This window comes from Lytechinus pictus, chromosome 16 (genome assembly GCF_037042905.1).
Source record: "Lytechinus pictus isolate F3 Inbred chromosome 16, Lp3.0, whole genome shotgun sequence".
NCBI classification, from domain to species: domain Eukaryota; kingdom Metazoa; phylum Echinodermata; class Echinoidea; order Temnopleuroida; family Toxopneustidae; genus Lytechinus; species Lytechinus pictus.
In genome coordinates this window covers 3,334,620-3,351,192 of record NC_087260.1, presented here as the reverse complement: position 1 = coordinate 3,351,192, position 16,573 = coordinate 3,334,620, and the positions used below count along the sequence as shown (strand labels likewise).

The window sequence follows — 16,573 nt, the reverse complement described above, 5'->3', positions numbered from 1 at the left end:
TCTTTTATTGGTTATGAATTGCAAATAACCATAGTCAGCCTAATTAGAACGATTTGATTAGAACAGGTCTTTGGCTTTCCGCATGAGGGAAAGCCGACGGCGCGCACTCGTCCGCGATCGTACGCCAAGATTTTACCAATCGTCATAATTACATTTCCACTTTGTTTGCGTTGAAAAGAAAATGACCAATAGTAGCGAATTACAATGCAAAATACAATTCACAATAATAAAGGCAACTTGACACTTTTTGAAAATGAGTTTAGTAAAGGTGTTAAAGCATGTTTTCAGCTTTAAATCACCCATTGCGTCTATCTCTAATGCTATGGTATGGAGTATGTGAAATACACTGCATGTGTAGATTAGGTCATTATGAGGATAACCATTCATTTCTTTCTTTTATTTTTTTTCAGCATTATTGAATCAGTATCGAAACAAATATTGTGCAGAGCCAATTTGATTCATTAGCATAATTCTTTGGGAAAAAATAATTCAAATCTTTTATCGGATTTGAGATATTGTTTAGCTGTTATTTGGACGATTATATCGTGGAATGGGACGCCTGATCAGTCCCACATGCACTCAGAGTCTTACACACTTGTAAACTATATCATAAAGCTCTATTTACATGAACCTTAAAGGAGAATGAAACCAGCTGAATCCATATCAAAGAGAAAAAATCAAAGAAACATTTTGTTGAAAGTTTTAGGAAGATTGAATGAATAATAAGAAAGTTATGAGCATTTGAATATTGAGATCACTAATGCCATGTAGATCCTCCCATTGGCAATGCGACCAAGATCTGTGATGTCACACACATACAACTCCCTCATTACTTTAGTACTTATTTCACTTATATTCTCACTTTTATAGAGTCTATCACAAGGTGAGGTGTTCTCTTTATGAGAGGACAAGTACAGAGGTTTCACAACATTATATCATTGATGAATCGTTTGTCATATGATTAGAATGAGCAAAAAGAGATGTTTTGGGGTATATTTTCAGTGTCCAAAAGGGGAGAGTTGTTCATCTGCGACATCATAGATCTTGGTCGCATTGCCAATGGGAGGATCTCCATAGCATTAGTGATCTCGACATCCAAATGCTCATAACTCTTCTATTGCTAGTCCTACTTTACTCAAACTTTTGTTGATCTTATTCTTTGATTTTTCTGCTTTCACAAAAGCTCACTAACTTGCTCCAAGAGTTTCATTCTCCTTTAAAGTTTATACGGTTTGTTTTGGCCTAATTGATTACACTGATCAACTTTCTTTTCATGTTCTATTATATCATACTTATTTTCATTGCGTACGTGAAGTATGATGATTTGAATACATTTTCGTGCATGTGGTAGGGTTCAGTTGGTAGATGTGAACAATGATTATCAACCGATACCGAACCTATTGCATTGTAGAAATCACAACGCAATATAATAAATAAACTAATCTGCAATTTGTACTAGGCCTGAAGGTCAATCTTTAATCAACAGCCAATTACAATATTAAAATTTTGCATTAAGTCTTCATAATTACCCATCTGATCAACAGTCTATCCTCATAATAACATTTTCCATTAAGTCTTTATAATCACCCATCTACATTCAACAGTCTATCCTCATAATAACATTTTGCATTAATTCTTCATAAAAACCCATCTACAATCAACAGTCTGTCCTCATAATGACATTTTGCATTAAGTTTTCATAATCACCAAAGTTACTACAAGGGGAAGATCGGACAGTACATAGACCGCGTAATGAAACGCTATGCAGCGTTGAGTAAAGTAACGACCGTTTTTTACCTTCAAGTTTGCGTATCGCGAGATGGTTGTGTACAAAACATATGAGAGAAATTGTGAAGGAATAGACGATTTTTGCATTTCATTTTTTTTCTTCAATTTTTCCCCCTTAAATTTTAGATGAATATATATTAGAGGTTTATTGGTAATAAAACGTGGAATTATTCCCATGCGCCACCAGTGAGCCCTCTCCTAACTCCCCTCTCTCATTTTCCCCATATGTTTCATACACAGTCGCGTGCCGATATGCGAAGGTTTACTTACTCAACGCTGTTTGGCGCCCTTCCCCATAAGCATTTATCGAGCGTTTAAAAAAAATCGTCGAAGTGTCCGATCTTCCCCTTGTAGTATCTTTGTAAGCACCCATCTCCAATCAACAGTCTATCCTCATGACATTTGACATTTAGTCTCCGTAATCATCAGGACAAAACCCCATGATTGCATGGAATAATTTTCTAATCATCCTTAATTACATTTCATCATACTCATGATTTTATTCCATTGCCGAACTTGAACTCTGATAATATGAATACATTTTTTTTGTGTGTGTTCTTTTTGTTGCCGCAACCAATGATTACCTTAAAGGTAGTGAATTCCTCAGTTCCATTAAGTAAACAGTTGTGAAGGATGTTGGAATGGCAATGAACAAAGAAATGTCCAGGTTCGCGCATCAGTTCGAGCTACTAGAAAAGTCGAACAATGATTTCACTGAGCCCTGACCGTTATGATGGGAATGGAATGGTAATAGAGATGGACCTTCGAACTAAGCATAGTCGGCGGAAACGGGGGGGGGGGGGGGGACTCTCTACATCACAAAAGACAAAAAACTTAAAACAAATAAATCAAATGATTAATGTATAAATATAAATACATTAATTAATCAATAAAAATACATTAATTAATCACTTAAAATAGATTGAAATGAGTGAACTTCCACACATATAAATAATTAAAAACGAATGATACCGGCCTCTACTCTCTATATCACAAAAGAAAAAAAAACTGAAAACAAATAATTTATATGATTAATTGATCAATTAAAATAGATTGAAATAAATGATACCCCTGACTCTCTATATCACAAAAGAAAAAAAACTGAAAACAAATAAATTAAATGATGAATAAAATACATTAATTAATCAATAGAAATAGATTGATAAATACGTTGATAACTATAATATATAAGTAAATTGACAAATAAATTTCTGAAGAAGTAAATACATACACATTTGTATTATTCTCTCTCCTTGTTTATTTGGAAAATAAATTGGAGGCCCTCCCCCCCCCCCCCCTCCAGCGCCGCCCATGATAATTCTCACCGGCCGGGGACGCCGCCAATGGAACTAAGGAGAATAAAAGTGATACCTCATTCACATTTACTCTACGGCAGCTGTGCAGCAAGTTGAAAACAGCCGTTTTATACAGTTTTTCTTTCAAACCACCTTTATCTAACTCGTGCAAAAAAAAAAACGACTGTTTTAGACTCGCCGTAAACCCAATGGGTTTAGTGATAGTAAAATAAACATGAGCATGATATTGATACCTGATGCTTACTGTTCTGTACTTGATAATCCGAGTAGATACTGGTTAACTGCTTAATTCCATTCTGTAATGAGTTTCAGTCATTTTTTTTTTAATTCATGTTTTATTGATCCTTTTCATCAAAACAAAACTTTCATGATGTAATGGATCACATATAAAGGTTTAGATGACGTTGGCATATAAAATAACATGTCTAACATACAAAATAGTATAAGATAAGAAAACATATATGTTTGTTTACAAAATAAAAAATCACGCACTTGGCCTATAAAAAAATTAACATAACAAAAACAGCCTTCTGCTTTATCGCCTCTTTAAAGTTCAAATTCAAATTCAAATTCAAATTCAAATTTATTTATTTCACTTCCATCAATTGTACATGCATGAATTGTATACCATATATAAACATAAATATTTGTATACGTTGCAAAAAAAGAAAATAATGGTACATATGTTGTGAAAAAAATAAAAAACACTTAGACAATTTGGGCAACACATTGTAGGTTTTAAATAAGTATACTATTTTTCAATAGAAATTAAATTAAGATGGAAATGGAGGGACCCACTAAAAAGCAATGCTTCTACAATGTGGGCCCCTCAAAAAATAGATAACACAACAAATAACAAAATAGCAAAGTATAAATACAGATAATCAAATGAGAAAAAAATAAATAACTGAGAGGGAAATACTCACAAAATAAATACAAAGTTATCAAAAATATACAGTTAGATAAAGGTCAAAACAACCCGTCCTAAAGATATCCACCCTTCATAAGTCTTTAATTTTCAATATTTAAAAAAAAAAAAATAATGGGTCAGTATGAGACAAATATGCCGTGTGACATATAATACGTAGAGATTTATTTTGTAATAGGAGTAATTTGTCTAAGAGTGTTTGTTGTGTATTACCCCACGCTAAAATTCCATAATTTAAATAAGGCAATATAAGGGATGAATATAATGTCAGCAGAGACGATAATGGTAAACAAAATTTAAGCTTGTTAATTATACCAATGTTGCGTGAAATAGTTTTACATATGTTATCTATGTGAAATTTCCATGAGAGCTTATTATCGACTATTATTCCAAGAAACTTAATATGGGATACATTTTCCAAGGGAGTTCCATAAAAAATAATATCAACAGGAAGTGTATTTATAGAGTTGCTAATCAACATATATTTTGTTTTTTGAAGATTTAGTGACAATTTATTTGCTCTTATCCATTCGGTGACATTTTCTAGTTCATAGTTGATGATATTAGCAAGGTGAAGAGGATTTTTATGTGAAAAAAATAAGTTGGAGTCGTCCGCAAAGTATTCAGAATGATAGCCCACTTGCCATCATGTTTTCCTAATTTGCATTTCCTTTGTGCTATGGTATGTTCAACAGTTTCAACTGATAAAAGAAAGTTACAAAAATGGGGAGAGTAGGTTTTGTTTCGTCACATCGACATCTAAAAATATATTGTTTACCTGACAGGAGCAGAAAGTTCAATATAACTATATTTCTGGGAATTTGGGGCTTACAGATACCAAAAAGAACATATCTTTCTGAGAGGAAATCAGGAAGATCTAGTGAAGCAAAAAGTATACCAACATTATTCCAAATTGGTTAACGACGTGGCAAGAATAAAAAAGATGCACTAGAGTTTCTGGTGATACTTTGACAAAATGTACAAAGTGTATCAGTTACCTTGTTAATACGGAATAACCAAACCTTGGTAGGAATCAAATTATTAAGAATCTTGAATTGAGAAGCACGAAGTCTCGTATCTATAGTAGTACGTAGAGGTAGTTTAAAGAGTTATCTTTAATACTTCTTCTTGTTGAAACCCATAAGTGTCTTTTAAACGTGTAAACATATTCGAAATTGATGGGTTATTTTCCTTTAAAAAAAATTGTAAAAATATACATTGGTACACCTGTTACTTCTCGAGTGATGCCAGCAATAGTTAAAGTTGGAATCAATGAAATGTTGTCGACAATGGGATGAAAGTTTTGAGATAGAAAAAATACTTTCCATTTTGATGGCATAAACTTGTAACAGTCGAAAAGCAAACAGTATTAAAAAATGTTAAGCCTTTATTTTTGGCATCTTTCCATCTTAATGGTCTGCCATACTTATCCAACATATGTGACACTTTAACAAAACCTTTGGTTTTTTTTTCTCTGGCTTATAAAAAGAATTTCCACTTTGTAATATGCATCTTTATTATTCCATATTATTTGGTCACATATTTTTATGTGATGTTAAATAACAATGTTGCTTTGGGAGAAAAATTGCATATTTTTAAGGTTAACTCGTATTAGAAGATGATATAAATATATGTCTCTTTAGAAATGAATTGTTTGATTATGTTGTATAATATCACAGGAGGGATACAACGAATGTTTGAGGTATTGATTGAACATCGCATGCATTAGAGTGACTTGCGATGGGGAGTGGCTCATGATTGCACATCTTTTTCATCCTTGCATTGATTGCAGATCCCAAGAAGAGCCGCGGCATTATAGTCGAGATGACCTCATATCGCGCAAGACAGAAACTTCTAGGAAATCGAAGAAAGTTGAAAGGAAGTGGGATTACAATTCATGAAGATCTGACGGCTTGCAATCATGAACTTCTACTGGCAGCGAAGAAACATGAAAAGGTCCAGTCTACATGGACCATGGATGGTCGTGTGTTCATAGTGAAGCATCCAGCTCCAAGTAATAGGAATCCAATGAAGCAATTGATTAAATGCAAAGATGAACTTGGCAAACTGTAAACTGTTTAACTGAATATATATAAATTGAACTTGAAATCTCCTTGAGCCTGTGGTGTGTTTCATGCTACTTTAATATTTGTATTAAGTCTTCATTTATTCTGTTTTTTTTTTTTTTTTTTTTTTTTTAATAAAGAGTGAGTGTGGTGTGTATGGCTGTGTGTGTGTACTGTTCTTCCTTTTCCATTACTTCATTGTGTTCTAATTGTTTATCTGGGATTTTTCCATTCAATCATTATAATGATGACTGTGAATTTCTTTGGTCAATGTATACTTTTTCAATCTTGACAAAGGTATAGACATTGATAAACTGTTGAAATTAAAAATTAATCCATTTGATATGAACTTACCATTTCAAAACTTTGATGTTGAAAATATCTTATCTGATGAAGATTGTAATGCTTTATATGAAAACAATTGTAAATATACCTTCTTTGATGTTTTCAACAGTCAATATTAGTATACAAAAACAGATATTTCCATGTTACATTTGAATGCCAGAAGCTTGCCTAAGAATTTTAATGAGATTCAAATACTTTTGTCATCTATTGACCATGAGTTTAGTTTTATAGCAATATCTGAGACATGGTTCAAACCTTCTACTCATTTTGATATGTTCAATATAGATGGTTATTCATTAGTGCTAGTGTGCAGACCAACACATACAGGTGGAGGTGTAGCTTTATATGTTAAATGTAATATAGAATATACAGTTCTTGCTTATCTTTCTTCATCCACTGAGTATGCTGATACCTTGTTTATTGAAACTGTTCAAAATAATAAATCAGTTGTTATTGGATGTATTTATCGTCGTCCTGTGACACTAATATCACACCCTTTACTGAGAAAATAAAAACAATGTTTTATACATTTGAATGTGAGAAGAAGGACATATATGTATTGGGTGATTATAATATAAATCTGATCAATCATGGTATTCACAACAAAACAAACTTTTTCCTAGATACTATCTTTTCATATAATATGTATCCATTAATAACAAAACCAACAAGGGTCACACATAGCACACTTTTCTTAATCGACAATATTTATACTAATACTGTGAATGAGGAAAGAAAGCAGCAAATTGGTATTCTTTACAGTGACTGCTCCGATCATTTCCCTATATTTTGCATTTCGCATCATAAATCTGTATATACTCATCATGTTAATAACTTTAAAAAGAATAGATTGTTTAATGATGCAAATATAAATATGTTTAAAGAATAACTAGTTTCAGTGAATTGGTTGGATGGATACAAATGTGAAGATGCAAATGACTGTTATAATGTATTTTTTGAAAAGTTTTATAAAGTCTATGATAAATGTTTTCCCATGAGGTTTAACCATGTAGTTAAGAAACAGAGAAATAAAAAGCCTTGGGTCACAAAAGGAATATTGCAATCAGTTAAACGTAAACATAGGTTATTTCAAACATACTTAAAGAGACCAATTAATCAACATAAGAAAAAATATTTATTGTATAAAAACAACCTAACCAATATAATCAGATTTTCTAGAAGAAAACACTACAGAGATTTGTTTGACAATGTCAAGGGGGATTTGAAAAAAACTTGGAGACAAATAAATTCAATATTGGGTAACAAAAAACAAAAAAATATACCTAAAACAATGTATCATGGAAACAAGAAATTGGATTCTCAGATTGATATTGCTCAATATTTTAATTCATTTTTCGTCAATGTAGGTAAAAAAAATATCAAATTCAATTATATCAACCCATTCATTTAATGATTTTTTTACCAAATAAACAATTCAACTCCTTTTTTGTCAAACCAATCTCTGTAAACGAAATTATAGAAATAACATCATCTCTAAAAATTAATAAAGCATGTGGACCGGATGGTATATCTCCAAAAATCGTGAAACAATGTATTCATCATTTGTTCATCCTGTGTGTGATGTGTTTAATAAATCATTTATTAGAGGAACCGTGCCAGACAGTATAAAACTTGCAAAGATAATACCAATATATAAAAAAAATAATGTGGATAATGTCGAAAATTATAGGCCTGTGGCTTTATTATCTGTATTCAGTAAAATTCTAGAAAAGCTGATGCACAAAAGATTGTATGACTTTCTAAATAGATTCAAAATTCTTATTAACGACCAATTTGGTTTCCGTAAAGATTTTAGCACAGCACTCAGTATATTAAATTTTACAGATTTTATCTTAGAAGAATTGAATAGAGGTAATTTTTGTTGTGGAGTATTTATGGATTTATCCAAGGCTTTTGACACCATCGATCACCACATTCTTTTGAAAAAATGAATTATTATGGGGTTCGTGGTATTCCACTGCAGTGGTTTGCCAGTTATTTATCTAATCGTAAACAGTATGTGGTGATCGATAGTCCAATAATCCAATCACATGAATATTGATGTCGGTATTCCACAAGATTCAGTCTTAGGGCCGCTTTTGTTTATTTTATATGTAAATGATATTCTTTTCTCATCGAAAATATTTAAGTTCTCCTTGTTTGCAGACGACACTGCTGTTTTATGTTCTCATTCTAATTTACCTAAATTGATTTCTACAGTTAATTCTGAGTTATGTAACTTAAATGACTGGTTCAAATGTAATAAACTACAACTTAATCTTGAAAAGCAAAGTATGTTATCTTCTATTCCAAAAAGAAAAAAATTGTAAGTAATACTTGAATATGTTAAAATTGATGGCATTGCTATTGAAATGAAAGATTGTATTGACTTTTTAGGTGTTTCTATCCAAGAAAACTTGGAATGGAAAAAACACATTGATCATGTTTGTAACAAAGTTCTTGTTATATATTGATAATGATGTCATACATGATGTCACCATGACTCACAATTGTAGCTGCGCAGGCGCAATGCGGAATAAACTTGCTTTGGAATCATATACCAAGAGTATCAGACGTGTGCTTATTTATTTGCCTTAATTACTAATTACTGTAGATTAATTAGGAGTACATAACAACAAATCTGGCGACGAGGATTAACTTTTCTGTTTGTTCTTGACTTTGGGAAAGTTCGAGTACCTGAGGATGGCTACTTCGACGCCAATAGCATCATTGATGAGGGGAGGAAAAGATCAATTTTACTAAGTGTTTGTGGAGCCTCAACCTACAAGTTAATGTCAAGTTTGGCGGCACCAAGGAAACCAGGTGAAGTTGAGTTCAAGGAACTTGTGAAATTAATGACTGATCATCGAGATCCAAAGCCGTCGGTGATCGTCCAACGATTCAAGTTTAACAGCAGGTCGAGGAGACCAGATGAATCGCTGTCAACTTTCATTGCTGAACTGCGACGATTGGCTAATGAATGTAAGTTTGAAACTATTTTAGAGGAGATGTTGAGAGATAGGATTGTGTGCGGAGTGGCAGATGATAGCATACAAAGGAGATTATTGGCTGAACCAACTCTAACATTCGAAAAAGCTAAAGATATTGCATTGGCAATGGAATTAGCTGATAAAAATACAGCCGATCTCAGAGATCAGAACAAAGGCGAGATGGTGAACAAAATCGCTCATGGTGTTCGTCATCGTAAGTCGTCACAACGCCCTGTTTCCAAGAAACATTCCTCAGATGGTCGCTGCGGAAAGGGACAGCATCAAGGAGAGGCTTGTCCAGCAAAAGACGGAGAGTGTTTCCACTGCGGTAAAAAGGGAAATTTTGCCGTGGTATGCAGAGCCAAAGGAGAGAGGAAGGACCAGAGAAAAGTTTTCCATCAGCAAGGCAAACAGACCGCCTCCAATAAATCTCGCACTCTGCAGATCGAAACATACGAGGATGATGAAAACGAAAGCTACGGGTTGTATACACACTCGACGAAAGCTTCCAAACCTCCTCCGATTATGACTCAGCTAACAGTGAAAGGGAAACCTATAAACTTCCAAGTGGACACGGGATCGGCAGTAACGCTCATCAATGAGAAAACGTGGCTCTCTCAGTGGAGTGAGAAAGAGAGGCCTAAGCTGAGCGAACCGAAAACGCGGCTTCGTATATGGCGCGCCATCTGTTTCATAAAGGCGATAAACTCAGTTTATCGCCGAAAAACCTAGTTTATCAATCGAAAAACCTAGTTTTTCAATTGAAAAACTAAGTTTTTCGGCGATAAACTTAGTTTTTCGCCGATAAACTAAGTTTATCACTTGAAAAACTAAGTTTATCAAGAAAAACTAAGTTTATCGCCGAAAAACTTAGTTTTTCAATTGAAAAACTAGGTTTTTTTGATAAACCTAGTTTATCAATTGAAAAACTAAGTTTATCGGCGAAAAACTAAGTTTTTCACCGATAAACTAAGTTTTTCAATGAAAAACTAAGTTTTTCAATGAAAAACTAGGTTTTTCAAGTGAAAAGCAGAGTTTCTTGAAAAACTTAGTTTTTCGACTGATAAACTGAGTTTTTTCTAGATAAACTGAGTTTTTCAAGTGATAAACTTAGTTTATCGGCGAAAAACTAGGTTTTTCGATTGATAAACTAGGTTTTTCGGCGATAAACTGAGTTTATCGCCTTTATGAAACAAATGGCGCGCCATATTCGTACATCCACCGAACACTTAGTTGAAATTATCGGAGAATGTGAAGTCGCCGTATCCAAGGGCAACAAGGAGGAACGCTTGCCTTTGATAGTCGCGAGAGGCAGAGGGCCGAATCTCATGGGACGAGATTGGCTGCACGAAATAAAGCTGGACTGGAGGGAGATAAACTTGGTCAGGGTCAATGACGCAGTAGACAGAGTGTTTTCAGACTACGCGGGGCTGTTCACACGAGAACTTGGAAAGCTGAAAGGTGTAGAAGTAGATCTGGATATTGACCCCAATGCATCACCTAAGTTTTTGAAGGCCCGTCCAGTTCCATTTTCGCTTCGAAGTCGTCTGGATCAAGAGCTGGATCGCCTTCTAGCAGATGACATAATTGAACCAGTTCAATATTCGAACTGGGCAGCTCCAGTGGTCCCAGTCGTCAAGGGAGATGGATCCATTCGTATTTGTGGGGATTATAAAACCACGATTAACACAGCAGCTCGATCGGATACCTATCCGATCCCAAGAGTAGAAGAGCTATTTGCAAGGCTTGCAAATGGAAACAAATTTACGAAACTGGATCTTTCTCATGCCTATCAACAGCTAGTCCTGTCTGAGAAATACAGGGAGTTCGTCACAATCAACACTCATAGAGGGTTATTTCGATATAAGAGACTGCCTTTTGGAGTTTCAACCGCACCCTCTGTGTTTCAGCGGACGATGGAGTCATTGCTGGCCGGTATACCAGGTGTGGCTGTCTACCTAGATGATCTTCTCATCACAGGAGAGTCAACAGATGCCCACATGAAGAACCTGAGAGCAGTCCTGGATGTTCTTCTGAAAGCTGGACTACGACTAAAGAAAGAAAAATGTGTGTTTTTCAAGGACGAGGTTGATTACCTCGGACACACTATCACTGCGAAGGGTCTTCGTCCCACGGGGGACAAGGTGCAAGCCATTACAAATGCGCCTGAACCAAAGAGCGTAAAGGAACTCCGGTCGTTCCTGGGCTTGCTAAATTATTATGGTAAATTTCTACCCGACCTTGCATCGAATCTAGAACCTCTGCATCGGTTGTTGAGGAAAGACGCAAGATGGCAATGGGGTAAAGAGCAAAAACAGGCTTTTGAAAGAGCCAAAAAGTTGCTTAATTCAACTCGGGTGCTAGCCCACTACAATCCGGTAGAGCAACTGATACTAGCTTGCGATGCTAGTCCGTACGGTGTCGGAGCCGTACTCGCACATAGATTTTCGGATGGGACCGAAAAACCCATCGGTTTCGCGTCGCGAACACTGAATGTTGCGGAACGCAGATATTCGCAATTAGATAAGGAAGGGTTAGCGATTGTATTTGGTGTGAAACGGTTTCACCAATATCTGTATGGCCGGAAATTCGAAATAATTACGGATCATAAGCCGCTACTTGGTCTCTTTGGAGAGAGGAAAGCCATTCCACAGATGGCTTCTCCACGCGTCCAACGGTGGGCGATTACACTTGCGGCGTACGAATATGAAATAAAGTATAAAGCGGGAGAGAAAAATTCAAATGCTGATGCACTCAGTAGATTGCCGCTAGAATCAACCATTTCGGAACCTCTGATCCCAGGGGATATCATACTTCTCATGGATACGTTAGATAGGACACCGATAACGCCCTCGCGCGTCCGTTCTCTTACCGACAAAGATCCGATCTTGTCGCGGGTCCGTAACTTCATCTTACAAGGATGGCCTACAGCAGATGAATTACAAGATAAGGCATTCGGTCCGTATTTGAATAGAAAAGATGAATTGAGTGTCCATGAGGGTGTAATATTGTGGGGAGCTCGCGCGGTGCTTCCTCCGAAATGTCGAGAAGCAATGATGGAAGAATTGCATGATGCACATCCAGGGATAGTGCGTATGAAGGCAATGGCGAGAAGTTGCGTATGGTGGCCAAAGATTTGGAGCGTAAAGTTAAATCTTGCGAAAAATGTCAATCACACCAGCAACAACCGTCGAAAGCTCCACCCCATCAGTGGGAATATCCAAGTAAACCGTGGTCGCGAATTCATGTCGATTACGCAGGTCCAGTAGAAGGGAAGATGTTACTAGTAATAGTAGATGCGTATTCAAAGTGGATAGATGTTCATATTACGAATAAATCGACTAGCGAAGCGACAATAGACAAATTGAGGGAAATCTTTTCGGCACAAGGCCTTCCTCAAACGCTGGTTTCGGATAATGGGCCCTGTTTCACGAGTGAAGAATTCGCTATCTTCATGAAAATGAACGCAATGAATCACATTCGAGGTGCACCTTATCACCCAGCTACTAATGGTCTCGCGGAAAGAGCAGTGCAAACTGTGAAAGGAGCCCTCAGAAAAATGAGTGGACCCCTTCAGACGAGATTAGCAAGGTTCTTGTTGAGTTACCGCACAACTCCACAAGCGACCACAAATCAGTCACCGGCAGAATTGCTCATGAACCGAAAGTTGCGTACTGGCATATCTTCTGTTCTGCCTGATGTGAACGCAACCGTTGAGAAGAAGCAATTTTCACAGACCGCTCACACTTCTCGCAAACTTCGCGAATTTAAGATAGGAGAAGAAGTCCTTGTGAGAAATTACGGGCGAGGTAACCAATGGCTACCCGGAAAAGTAGTCGAACGTAACGGTCCGGTATCCTATGTCGTAAATGTCAATGCCAATAACTCCACTCTGAAATGGAAACGTCATGTTGACCAACTGCGAAGTCGAATCTCGACTTCATCGACCTCGAACGACGACACCGGCCCGACACACGAAGATGATGACGTTATCATCCGTGATAACGAGAATGATGATCGCGATATCAATGAAGATCAGATAGACATTCGCGATCGTGAAGACGATCCTGAAGTCGAACACGATGACGGTATAAAGCATTATCCTAGACGAGAGCGGAGAAAACCAAACTATTATGGTTTTTCGTAATTTCGGATACAACAATAATTTTAATAGATCTTGTCTTGGATTATTAACTCACATAATTTTGGACCTTGTCAAAATTCCTGATTTAATTGTTTAGTTCAGTGAAACAAAAAGTATCATTGAATTTATTAGTTTTAATTATAACTTCAGTTCCTGACTGTCGTATATCATTTAATGTTTGATAGTTGTCAAAAGTTTCTCTAAGTTAAAATTTAAATCTGGGAACTGATATCAAATGAAATTGTTAAATTTCAATATATAGTTTCATGACCAGTTGAATATTTACTGGCACAGTTATTGAGTTGCAAATTGAATTGGGATATTTAAAAGGTATATGTTTAATATAAGGGGGGAGAGATGTTATATATTGATAATGATGTCATACATGATGTCACCATGACTCACAATTGTAGCTGCGCAGGCGCAATGCGGAATAAACTTGCTTTGGAATCATATACCAAGAGTATCAGACGTGTGCTTATTTATGTGCCTTAATTACTAATTACTGTAGATTAATTAGGAGTACATAACAGTTCTAAAATGTATTTGAGTTTTGTACAGACTTAAGGATTTTTTGCCCCTCAGCATATTACTTAATATTTATTATTCTATATTATTTCCACATCTTAACTATTGTAATATTATTTGGGGTAACACCTTTAAATCAAATTTATCTAAATTGCTTATTTTACAAAAGAAAGCTGTTCGTTTGTTAACAAATTCCCATTATATGAGTCCAAGTGCGCCTCTTTTTTGTTAAACACAAAGTGTTACCTTTATTTGAGTTAATTCGTTCAAATACATGGATTTTTATGTTTAAATTTCACAAAGGCACCCTTCCAGAAAATTTCTCACGAATGTTTCAAACAAATTCTCAAATTCATAATTACTCTACTAGACATCAAAACAACTTACGCAGTCCTTTTTCTAAAATTAATTTCATTCGTAATTCCATCAGATATATCGGGGTGAAATAATGAAATTCTTTCACTTCTGATATCAAAAACAGCACAACACTCTCACGATTTAAGTTACTATCAAAGTCATTATTTAAAGAACTCCAATCCCACCCTTTAATTGTAATAACATTTCATCTTTTCTTTTTTTTATCTTGTCTTATCTTCTGTTCTATTCTATCTCCTGTGTTTTTGCATTGTGTGATGATGTGTGGTAGTGTGTGTGTGTTTGTTTATTTATAACCTTTTTTTTTACCAGTTATGTTATTTGTACCGGCTATAAGCAGTCTTGCTTCTTAGGGGTCCTGACCATTAATTAATTTGTAACCTGTTATATTTTGAATTAGTTTGTTTGTATCATGTTATTTTTGTAAATATTTTGATGTCTTTTTAATGGTCAATAAATTAAATTGAATTGAAACATGCGCGCGCGTGTTTCATATTTAGACCTAGAATTTAGGCATTCTAAATAATCTTTTGTGAAAATCAAAGCGAGCGCGAAGCGCGAGCTTGAACTATTTGATATTCCGATCTGAAAAAAAGTCAATTTCAATTTCAATGTCAATTTCATCTCTATATTTCAAGCACTTTGTAGGAAAATTGTGAGGTGGATATGGATCGCACTTAATAAAGAGCTGATATTTTTAATTATTATTACTTTGAGTTTTAACATAGGGCCGAGACATCCTCAGGACATGCATATGAAAATAATGACTATATTCCTATTCCTCTTGCTAAGTGCGAGATGAAACAAAAGGGACAATTTAATTATGAAATTAATATATTATTCATTAATGCCTAATGAGGGCGCGAAATCGGTTAATACTATGGCCTGATAACTGGAAATTTCCAGCACTTTTGTAATTATAAATAGGACGCATCAAGTAATGTATTTTAACCATTAATGTGAGCGCAAATCGCGAGCCAAATTTTTTGATAAACTGTCATGAAAAGGGGACTTTAAGTAGTTTGTTGTATAATCAATATTGAGACATACATAACTCGCCAATCAAAATGCAAGCGTGCAGTGCTAGCTGATAGTTTTTACAATCAGACCTGGAAAGGGATATTTTGAAAACTTTATGGAATACGCGAAAATAATAGGTATCTGATAAATCAAAATTTGCGAGTGCGCAGCACTAGCAGAAAATGTTAATATTCAGACCATAAAACTGACATTTTTACAGAGCACTTTGTAAAACAATTTGTAAGTCACATAAAATAATGAAAGTTCGATTTCTTAGGTGAAAAATATTTTGTATATTGATTTCTAAACTTGATATTTAAACTCCATATTGAACAAGATATGAAAATTACCTAACAGGCAATGCGAGCGCGAAGTCAGCAACCCCGCTCCCTAGGACCATGGCTAGCCCTAACCCTACATCTTATACGAATGAAAAACCCCGGAGCAACCATCGATGAGCATGCCAAGCTTCTTCTTTTTTTTGAAATATTTCGTACAAATCGATTGGTGGACTGCTATTTCCATCAAGATTGTTACTGGGGGAAACGAAATTATAAATATACATGATTCACGCCCTTTTCTTCATATTTTCCGACAAGCAAAAAAGGAAAAGTTATATAAACATCACCATTTTAGACTTGGCCGTCGAAAAAAAGAGACAAATAAAGAAAAAAGGTTTGATTGATTGATTGAATGTATTCTTCTTCATTTCAAACAATTGACAAAAGTAAGTAGGAACATATCAGAATATGAATAACAGAAATGAAAAGGTTAATCACTCAATTGTACAATGTACATGGGGCTCTGACGTGTGTGTTTTTTTCTGAATTAATAGTTGATAGTTCCAAATTCCTTACATTGATCATAATTATTCTCAGTATACATCAATGAATTTGTAATACTTGCTTTTGGTCATATATTGCAGGGGGGGGGTAATCTCTTGTCTCAATCATAATGTTGGCTTCTCAGCCTACATGTATAGGGTCTAATCAAACTTAATTTATATGCCAATCATTTTGTATACATGCATGCTAAATCAGTTTATTGCACAGCGCCCTCTTCATTCAGATTGT

General features: G+C 35.2%; 2 protein-coding genes across 2 annotated transcripts; both read left to right on the top strand.

Moving 5' to 3' along the window:
• The first annotated feature begins 10,629 nt into the window (after nucleotides 1-10,629).
• On the top strand, nucleotides 10,630-12,702 carry LOC135157082 (uncharacterized protein K02A2.6-like). The gene has a single exon (XM_064111574.1). It carries the CDS (start codon nucleotides 10,630-10,632, stop codon nucleotides 12,700-12,702), a length of 2,073 nt encoding a protein of 690 aa, XP_063967644.1.
• A 200-nt stretch (nucleotides 12,703-12,902) lies between these two features.
• Nucleotides 12,903-13,580, top strand: LOC129278995 (uncharacterized). The gene has a single exon (XM_054915111.2). The coding sequence runs from the start codon at nucleotides 12,903-12,905 to the stop codon at nucleotides 13,578-13,580; it is 678 nt and encodes a 225-aa protein (XP_054771086.2).
• The last annotated feature ends 2,993 nt before the right edge of the window (nucleotides 13,581-16,573 follow it).

Excerpts from the sequence above, each read along its gene's own strand:
- LOC129278995 (XM_054915111.2), top strand. The coding sequence starts at position 12,903 with ATGAATCACATTCGAGGTGCACCTTATCACCCAGCTACTAATGGTCTC.
- LOC135157082 (XM_064111574.1), top strand. The coding sequence starts at position 10,630 with ATGGCGCGCCATATTCGTACATCCACCGAACACTTAGTTGAAATTATC.